The sequence below is a fragment of the Thermobia domestica genome, chromosome 7, assembly GCF_964235325.1.
Source record: "Thermobia domestica chromosome 7, izTheDome1.hap1.1, whole genome shotgun sequence".
Classification (NCBI taxonomy): Eukaryota; Metazoa; Arthropoda; class Insecta; order Zygentoma; family Lepismatidae; genus Thermobia; species Thermobia domestica.
Window position 1 is genome coordinate 239419655 of NC_137460.1, and position 11115 is coordinate 239430769.

General features: G+C 33.8%; 1 protein-coding gene across 1 annotated transcript; it reads right to left on the bottom strand.

Annotated features, from left to right (window-relative positions):
- Positions 1–918: 918 nt before the first annotated feature.
- On the bottom strand, positions 919–9443 carry LOC145689027 (uncharacterized). The gene is made up of 2 exons (XM_081763165.1): positions 4973–9443; positions 919–1547 (listed from the first exon to the last, which is right to left on the bottom strand). The coding sequence occupies exon 2, from the start codon at positions 1544–1546 to the stop codon at positions 1202–1204; it is 345 nt and encodes a 114-aa protein (XP_081619291.1). The 5' UTR covers position 1547; positions 4973–9443; the 3' UTR covers positions 919–1201.
- Positions 9444–11115: the final 1672 nt, after the last annotated feature.

The window sequence follows — 11115 nt, forward strand, 5'->3', positions numbered from 1 at the left end:
GATTTCTATCCGTAGCCAATTGCATACAGTTTCTACTTTGCTTATCCTATTTCTACAAAATTCATCTTAATATTTTCCTCCCATTTGTGCGTAGGTCTTCCTAATGGTCGTTTTCCTATAAGTCTACCAGTCAAGACTTTGAAAGCGTTCCTACTTTCTTCCATTATAGCTACATAACCTGTCCACCTAAGCCTCCTAGACTTGACAACCCTAACAATGCTGGGTAAACCGTATAAACTATGTAGTTCCTTAATATCAAGCTTCCGCCATTTCGCATTCTTGTTCCTCTTAGGTTGGAATATTCTTCTCAGGATCCTCTTCTCAAATATTTTCAGTGTATGTTCTTCCCTCAGAGTAAGAGATCATGTTTGACAATTTGATTGCATATAGTTTACGAAAAATTGTCTTTTTTCTTCATATAAGTATAAAAGGAAAAAGTAGAAGGAAAGCAAGGGATAGGAAGAATAAGATAAGCATAATTTTAAAAAAACAGATGAGTCAAAATCATAAAGCGTAAAAATTATTTTCCAGGTCTGTCAAATGTATAATAATAATAATAATAGTAATAATAATAATAAATATTTAGATAGCTGAATGCTTAGTTGGATTCCAGCTCGCACTACCTAAAATTTGTCTTTTATTTGTACATTTTCTAATTTAATCAAGTTCAGAAAGCAACTTTAACCAACAATTGGTAATTATATTTTCAGCAGTCTTCTTCTTATAAGGTTTCTATAGACTTTTTTCCCCTGTAATTTTAACACCAAAACATTCTTAAATCCCTGTGAAACTAATATCCTTCGTTGGGTCTTTCATAAAAAATATACAATACCTTACTCCACTGCATTTGTTAGTTCCAGTCTTTCTACAGTCCACCGGAAAACTGAAACAGAAAACCATAAAAAAAATGTGGTCGCTATAAAGCCTTCCAACCAACCAAGTAACCTTAAAACTTCATTTTTCAAAGTTCAAACTACCTAAAGTAAACACATTGGAATTAATAAAACACACAAATTATATTGACTAATCTAATTTTCTTTTTTTCTTTTTATTTAATATATTTACAATTGTTTTTCTTTTTTTACATTTTTTTCTTTTCTTTTATTCACACTACGTCCATACTTCAATCTTCATATTTACTTATTATTTCAACAATGAATTCTATTAGTCCACAGTCCACTGCCAAGTTTGAAATATTAAATTAAAAGTTTGCGTGTAAATAATTACGTAAATTAATTAGAGTATTACAAATGCGCTGGTCAATTAACATTTGCATATTTTGTTGCTCTTCGCCAACTAATTGAATTAGATTTTCACCCTCCTCCCCCTCTTGTACATTTTGTACCACCACCTCATCCTCTTCCACATCTTCCATCGCCTCCCCCTCTTCCTCTTCTGCATCTTCCACTATTATTACCTCCGGTTCCTCTTCCTCTTTTTCGTGATTTAATTCCACCACCTCTTCCTCTTCTTCGTGATCTAATTCCACCACATCATTATCTTCCCTACTCAAATCAATAATTTCAATTTGTCTGTGGTGTCCCATCCTGCAAGAAGCAAAAATAACAATTATAAATATCAAATAATAATATAAAATTTCACAGATTATATTTAAGCAAGCGTGCTGTTAAAAATATCAAAATAAGTATCATCTTATTTTTTATGTCTCTCAACAATTCATCCAATCAATTCAGTGTTCTATTTTCAAAATAAATAGGTAATGTACATTCAATACTTAGTTATCAGTCTTATAGTTATTCGCTTAGCGCCTATAATTTGATCTGTGAAAGTTATGTCATTATTTAAATATTAGTTCTTGAAACTTGGATATGCAATACAAATAATGACTCTAATTATTTTTTATTTGTTCTCTTCTAAACGAACTGCTATTATTTATTTATTTACCATCAGTAAAAACTCTGAGGGAGCTAAGCTCCCTAAATCATGTTTATAACGCAATTTACCTATATTTTCAACAAAAGTAATATTTCATTCCTTCAATCATAAACTAATTTTAAAAGTAACCTACATATGACTGTCAACAAGACCTTAAAAATCACCAGTTTTAATCATATTCTAACAAAATTACTTTGTAACCCTCCCAACAAAAAATTTCAATGTGACTCCCTAGATATTCAAAATATCAAATAACATACGTCCTTATTACCATTGTATCAGCATATTCGTATCATTTATATGAAATTTCACAAAAATTAAGCAATAGTTTTTCCTAGGAAACATTCCTATTTACAATACTAGCAAGATAATATTCAGTTATCATTACGTTTTTATTTTACTTTTGCTACACAAATCCTAAACTAATTTCCTCTAGTACATTTGCTCCATAATTCTGTTCTTTGCTTAAGTTATCATCATAAGTATTTTGCCTTTATTAGCAAGTCCCTTGCCGCAGCTAACAAGCTTTCATGCTCCACGGTCCTCTGCTAACCTTTTCGTCTTTGCGTATAATCTTTCTGTTTTAATATCATTCATTAATTGTAGTGTTCTTCGCCCCCTCCCTTTCTTTCCCAACACCATACCCTCTAGGACATTCCCTAACAAGAGATTTGCTTAACTAATCTTATAATAAACAATATTATATTCGTAATTTTTTCGAAATTCTTCCGTTTCCTTCCACATCCTTAATTATGATCTCCTTTTACCCTAACTCGCAATACCGTCTAATATAAAGTTGCTAAGTGTCATAAAAACAATTTAATATTTTCAATAAATGAATATAAGAAAACAAAATTCAGTTTTCCTAAAAACATCTTTTTCATCAGCTCCTTCCTGGTTAAGCGGTTAGCGTACGCGCATTTGGCGTGGGTGACCAGCGTTCGGTTCCCGGCGGGAGCTCATGTGGTTCCCATTGCACGTTAATCAGTAAGTCTACGTCTCATATTGCCTCGCTGCTCAAGGGTACCTTAACTCATAATCAACTTAACTCAAGTAAAATCTTCTTTATAGCCACATTTTAAATACGGTCATGCAATATTTCTCATTTCATTTTTTCTATACTTATATTTCTATAATATCAATCATGAATTTACTTTCAGTCTGACTAAATATTTTATCTTCTATATTGAAATCATTATTTTAATAAATATTAAGCAAGTAATTACACTTTATCCCCCAATGCTTTCATGTTTCCTGCATTTTTATCTTTTATTGTTTCTGCCATAAGGTCAGTTACATAAAGCTGTACAAGAGGTATAACGCATTATATATTCCAAAAATAATAATATCTAAGTCGCCAACACACTTCCTCAAATACCGATATTGCCAATAAAAGTCCTTATAGGTATCAATTTCAATTAATTTTAGGCATTAAAACTTTTCTCTGCACGTTATTAGTTTAATCCATACTAATATTATACGTAAAGGGGGTTTGCCCAATTCTTTAGCTAACAAATATAATTGGTTTTAGGACACAATGAGTTACTAATAATTCGATTATCTTTGCTGCAAAGATAATTATGGTACAGTTGTACCTATGGCAATTTACATGTCATAAATGTTGGTGAGTGTTTCCAATATTAAAAAACTGTCATCGCAAAACTACTACATAATAACAGTGCGTTTAAAGCCATGGCACTATTACGTTTGTTTGTTTGATTTTAGTTTAGCGTCCCGTTCAGCAGCGAGGCTATATGAGACGTGGACCTACTGATTAACGTGGAATCCGAACCACATGAGGGCACTATTACGTAACCTTCTATCTACACGCAAAAAATATATGGCAAACTACACTTTTCCAATTAAGCTAACGGTGCATTTAACGTAAAACAATTTACTTCAATTCATCACATTAACTCAACTAATTCCAATACCACGTTTTCTTACATAGCCTTGCTTTTAAATTTAAAATACAACTAAGCATCGCTTTTGTCTTTCCAATTCATTAATTAACTAAAAGTTTATATCTCATATCCTCTTTCTAATAATAAATTCAAATATATATTAAGGGTAAGTTACGCTACTTCAGTACTATAATGCTCACCTCCAATGCTTGGGGTACCTCATTTATTCTCAGCTTGCGCTATATAAACAAACACCATACTTTTAAATTTTTTCCACGTTTTCCATTTCCTCCCACTTTCTCATTTCACCATTTTACTTATCTCCCATCATTACCCTTTAGCCTAACCCGCATAAGCGTAAAACGTCAAACTAAAATATTTCATTTTCTATGGCATTTATAAACTTTTATCTTTGCACCGTCTTCTGCTTTCCTTTCGTTATGTTCCAACGGTACCTCAATGTTATAACGCTCACCTCTGGTGCGTGTAATCCCTCCTTCAATTCCCCGCAAATTAACTTTGTGTTAAACAACATTCTATTAGTGGGTTTTCTTAGGGTGTTCCAGTTTCCTCCAACTATCTCATTCCACCAATTGTTCAATCATCATACACTTGCCTTAATCACACGTCTTCATTAATTAGCATAAAGGGGATAATCGTGGAACATTAAACTCAAAGATTTCATTTTCTTTGGCAATCATAAGCTTTTATCTTTTCATCGTTTCCTCCTTTCCTCTCCATATGTTCGAACGGTACCTCAATGGTACACAGCTTACCTTTGGTGCATAAGGTCTCTGGTTTAATCCCTAAACATGTAACTTTTTGGTGGACAACATAAGGTCCATGGGTTGTTTCGCGTATTTCTATTTCCCCCCACACTCTCATTCCACCAATTGTTAAATCATCATTCATTTGCCTTAATCACGCGTCACTCTTAGCCTAAACGGCATATCCGTGGGACGTTAAACTGAAATATTTCATTTTCTATGGCATTCATAAGCTTTTATCTTTCCATCGTTTCCTGCTTTCCTCTCAATAAACTAGGCTAAACATACTATACTCAATATGTTCACAACTAAAAGTGATCTTTTCCAACAAGTCAATTAAACATAATAAGCTCCACAGTTTTCCTCTCTTAAGTTTAAAAATAAATAAAATAATTTATTTCTTACCTCAAATCTCGAAATTCCTTTCAAAGATGCCGTCAAAATCAATCCAGAAAAAATCTAAAACAAAAATAAGAAAAATAATTTTAATATAAATTCAACACCTCCTGCGCAAACACATAATATCATTCTCTATATAACATATATATTAAAAGTTTAATAAAAATTACTTGGGTGGTTTACAATTAAGTTCTATGCTATTATATAAATTTAAAAATTAATTTCACCCTCAGCTTTTCAATATTTATCCTTTATTTTTCTTAAAAGTCAACAAATAAAAATAATCTCATATTACAATTTACATTAAAAATGATATTATATTCCCACTTCAATCATCTATAAAGGCTAACTTCTTTCATTATTTCTTTATAGAATAAATGTAAGAAAAACAAAATTCAACTTACCTTCCAAATATAGATATTTTCTAACAACTAATCGCTCGTTTCCTCAAGTTATCCACAAACACACTATCGTCAACTAAACTCTAAATAAAAATAAGCGTGTTCTCCAAAACAACATATTTATATTTTTCACAAATAAAAGGGTGAAACTAACGCCAAACATTTTACGCTTTCTTTTTTTCAAATCTTAGCGTCCCCTGCAAACACTTACGTCCAATTACTGTATGTCTTAAAGCAATTTTTTTCTCTGTAAAAGGCAAAATTCTTTTAAAAGGCTGCCCCCTACAACTTCCCTTCAATACAACACAAAATTTACGCAACTATCTCTCTACAAACAATAAATTCTCACATAAAAGAAACTCTTTCCCTTAAATACAGCTTGTAGCGTCTAGATATTTCACAATAGCCAAAAAAAATACAATACACTTTTGTAGGTTCTGCAAAACGAAAACGAAACCAAAGGTTTCCCTTTTTCAGTTTATTATCTTATTCACCACTGCAAGAGCTCTTTTCCGTCTCTCTGTAAGTATGGCACCATACGTTAACATTTTTTCAAGTAAAAATCTAACTTACATTCCATTACAACATGCTCCTTCAATACTAAGGCGTTCAGCTCTCGTGCTTGAAGTCTCAGCTTCAATCACAGCTTACATCATATACATATCCTAATATACACCCATTATAATCATATTCTTTCACCAATACATTACATATCTATAATTCACGCTATACAATAATCCATCTAAGGTACCAAGGGTTCAATCCCCGACCCAAACAATTCAACTTTATGGTAAACAAACACCGTGCTCGTGGGTTTTCTCGGGGTTCTCCCGTTTTCATCATTTCACTCATCTCTCATTATCATCGTCTCCTTTACCCTAACCCGCACACGCATCAAAGGTGTGCGCCCTAGCTACTAGGTCAGTGTAAAAAAAAAGCATCTAAATACTCTCACCTTGCATTTTGTCGCAATTCTCCCGTTTCCTCACACTTTCTCATTTCACCATTTTACTCATCTCTCATTATCATCGTCTCCTTTAGCCTAACCCGCACACGCATCAAAGGTGTGCGCCCTAGCTACTAGGTCAGTGTAAAAAAAAAAGGATCTAAATACTCTCATCTTGCATTTTGTCGCAATTCTCCCGTTTCCTCACACTTTCTCATTTCACCATTTTACTCATCTCTCATTATCATCGTCTCCTTTAGCCTAACCCGCACACCCATCAAAGGTGTGCGCCCTAGCTACTAGGTCAGTGTAAAAAAAAGCATCTAAATACTCTCATCTTGCATTTTGTCGCAATTCTCCCGTTTCCTCCCACTTTCTCATTTCACCATTTTACTCATTCCTCATCATCACCATCTCCCTTAGCCTAACCGGAATAATCATGGAACGTAAACTCAAAGATTTCATTTTCAATATTCCAACTACAAAAATATAAGTTTGTAATCATCAGTATTATACCCTTATTATTCACTAAGTCCGTCTCATATAGCTTCGCTGTTCAAACCAACGCAAAACTAACATCAAGTCAAAATCCATTCAATTCATATCTTGTTCCTTCCAATTCTCAAAATACTCATGTATCTTCCCAACAATATTAATCCAATTATCACATCACTAATAAAATATTTATGTTTAATGTTTCACACATCCATGGTTCATCCTCAGCTCGCACTATATATATTTTCCCACATTTTAATCTATTTTTTCTCAACTATAATATATTATATAACCAATCTTATCTCTTCTCATCTTCATCTTTTCCACTATATGGCATAAAAATTCATATAAATTAAAACTCCAAACAAATACATAACCCCGAAATATCTAAATTTTTAATGCAAATATTCTCTTATTTTCCACGTAAGTTTCTCACACTCCTTTTCAAAACTACAAAAATCCATTCATGATAGTATCCCTAACTTCAACAATACTTTTTTCTTTTTTTTCATTCTTTTCTCCCTCTGTTAAACCATTGGCATAATAGCATTCTTACTCGCATCCTGACTTTTTTTTAAAGCAGTAGATTCACTATTCTTTAAAGTTAACAAGAATCTTTTCCAGAAAAAGGTTTTTTTCTTTTTCATTCTATCAGGGTAGAAAACATGCTAAATGGTACATTTTTCTGTCTAACAAGTCAGAAAAATCTTTTTTTTCTAAAAAGAGTTGCATTCAACTCAAAATTACAGGGGGTCTCAACCGTCAACAATAAATGTCACATACATTTTCTCAAATAACTTTCACAAGTCACATCTACATGCTAACAACTCAAAAGATCTTTTTTTTAACTATTTCAATTCTTTCTTTCTTTTCTAAAAAGAGTTACACATACAAGTGAGTCGCAAGTAACATGACGTTTTCTCATCTACACAAAAATGTTTCGCTTTCTATTGTAGTAATTTTCCACATTTCACGGTAGGTGCCAAGGTCCTTAACTATTGCCTAACAACTCGTACGCCAATTAAAACCAACCCTTTCCTCAAAAGCAGAGTACAATTCCCTCCAATCTTATGTGCGGTCTCTCAGTATGGGGCAATATAATAACTCTCACAAAGTGACACGTAACTATCTCATTCTTAAAATCTCTGTCCTCAGAATAATGATTGCTATTTCTCCGTAGGGTGCAAGTCACAGTCCCAATTAAACAAGGTCTTTTACTCCATGAACAGCACAGTTCGCCCCCTCCAGCATCCTGGAACACACACATACAAACAGGTGTCTATGTTCCTTTCTTTACTCTCCATCAAAGGGTTCTCTCCCTCGCACCATTCTTAGCTTACATTTTGAAACTAAATTATTTGACATGTCTCTCTCACTTCCTGCCGTTAAAGTATTATCCGACATCTATATCTCACTTTTAAATGACAGTATCTTCTTTCTTTTATTCACAAAATAGTCAAATTACGTGAGACTTACAAAAAAGCTTGTCAATTTCAAATTCTAACCTTTCCTATTGTGTTTCCAGTGTTTCTAAAAGTCATTTCACATGTTTTTCTCACCTCCTACGGTTAGACTATTTTCAAACATCCATATGTCACGTTTAAGTGACATTTTCTTCTTTCTTTAATTGACAAAATGATGAAATTACGTGACAGCTCCATAAGAGCTTCTCAATTACGTATACAATAGTATTTGTCTCCAATCCTTTGTTCTAAGGCCACACACGATGGTTACATTCTCCACCAAGACTACTACTGACTGACTTTTGCGATAGAGATGCTGGCTGGCGATATTATGACGTCATATGACCATTGTTTTACCCGATTGCCACGACAGAATTAATCATATAATGATCACGAGGTGTACGTACATGAACCAAAGTTGCAATCAACTTTAGAGATTATTTAGACAGATAAATAAATAAACTAATGTTTCATAGTGAACGCACTCAAGTGATGTTACCCCTACCCTGTGATATTAGCTTAACTTATGATGACCCTGTTTACGCTTTAGCAAGAAGAACAACAAGAATTTTAACTGACGTATATAGCTTGAGTCATGATATGATGAGAAACTCATTTGATTGCATGCAACTTAATTGGAAAATGAAGAAAGAAAAAATTCAATATTTACTCGAAACATACATGAACTTTTCTGGATTCCCCCATGAAATCATGTATTGTATATGTACATGTTTGAGAAATTATGTGCTTAATCACTTTATTTGTAATAAACTATTTTTTAAACTATCCAAAGTTAAAATTTGAACAGACTATCTGTATTTAAATGCTCCCCATACGCCAATGATTTAATGTGATATTTTCTAACCAATTGAAGCTCAATAAACTTTTAAACTTAACCCAAAGTTAAAATTGTCCTATGGAAAGTATAATGTATTGTTACCATCTAAAGTCGCCGATAACCCTGATGGCCGGGTTTCGATTCTGTGGTTTGGAGTGGGAGCTAGGGGCGGTGACATAGTGACAGGAGAAAGGGGAGAAAAATATTCTTTCGGAAATGATTTACTTAAAACTCTGCCTGGCTGTGTTCCCGGCCCCTGTTGGCTGTAAGACCACAGAGCAGCGAACAGAAATATAAAAGACAAAACAAAGAAGATCTTGTGCCATTCATGATGGCAGAACGAAATCCAGTTGTAAAGAAAGAACAAGGAAACCCTAAATATATAGATAATAAAATAATAAATCTCAATTGAAATATGGTTTCGCCGCGTGGTGTATAGCCTAGCATGGGTTAGTACCATAGTTGACCGCTAGGGCAACGGCAATGTTAGTTGTACTCTGCTTCCTGCCACGTGTCGACTCCTGTCCACGCGCTCCTTGACAGGTGCTAGATTGACCTTGGCTATCTGCCCACACACTCCTTCAAGGTGAGATAGAGGTCGTAGAGACAGTAGAAAGAAGCTAGATTGGCCTTCACTATCCGCCCACGTGTGGTGCAATATGGTGCAATATAATGGAATAGCCACCGCCCCGAGAGTATAAAAGAGGTGAGTTCGACCCTGCCGATAACCTGTCTTGGGCCGGCACTCAACCTGCGCTGGTCTCGTCTCCAGTTTGCAGCAGTTGCGATACTACTTAAGACTCAGGTATGCTGCCGAACTTAGAAATTATTTCTAAATTCGCCATCACTTTGTTTTAACTTAAAATTTCTTAAAGAAGCGATAACATGCCAAGCAAAAGCTAAAGGGTTACGCAACTATTAACACCTTACTTGCTGCTCGAGTCCAGGTATTTCTTAAATCTCTTCTTTTTTTCTTCTCTTCGCATTTTTACAATATGTGGAGGTTTCGCGAACTGAGGAGCAGTCTGTAGGCTAGTAACATATATATGTAAGATGGAGTAATGTCAGTTAAACTATAAATAGTCTGGTCACGCTTTATGTAACTCGACTGTACTTCTCTTGTTTTTTGATTTCTTTTGTAATAAATACTTTATTATAGAATTCTTATTTATTTATTTATTGGACTCATTTAATGATTTAGGCGCAAGCCAAGAATCCTCACATTTGTACTGGGCGATTCAGGTACAGTCTCAAAGTTAAGCCTCTGAGTTACAAACTTCGATGCTACTTCTCTTTCATTAAGGTACCAGTTACTTAATTCCAGTCTAGCGGCCGAAGAGAACGCTCAGTTCGAGGTTAATCGCGGATTAATATAAAAACGGTCGGCTAGGAGGGAGAGTACGAGAGAGAGAGAAGTTCTAATTCAAATTCCCCCTATAAGGGAGAGTTCTCTGAAGTCTTTCTTAAATGGGAAATTATAGGTTCATTCCATCGAACCTATCCTCTGCATATACAGCACAGGTGGTGGAGCCCCCAAACCCTACTCACCCACCAACTTACTAACAATAAATGTAACAGTATGTATGTATAAAGTAACGCCCCCTCCATTAATCAAATGCCTATATATATATATATATATATATATATATATATATATATATATATATATATATATATATATATATATAATTCCTTGTACAACAAATGCTCTATTATTTTTACTTTTAGCAGCTTTGTGTGCTACGTGCTACGTCCATTGTGATTTCTGTTTGACTTGTCCCTTGGAAAAAAAAACTTAACGGGTTTCAAACATTAAAGAATGTATAATAATAATAATATAATAATAATAATAATAATAATAATAGATTTTGACTTTACCGCATTTCTTATTTTTTATGCTCCTAATAAATTACTCGGAGCAACTTATTTTAAGGATCGATTTCAATTATTTGTTGGATTGTTTGCTAAGCAAGCTTAGAACACTTACAGTGTGAACCTACAAATAA

Coding starts and splice junctions, on each gene's coding strand:
- LOC145689027 (XM_081763165.1), bottom strand. CDS start 1,546: ATGGGACACCACAGACAAATTGAAATTATTGATTTGAGTAGGGAAGAT.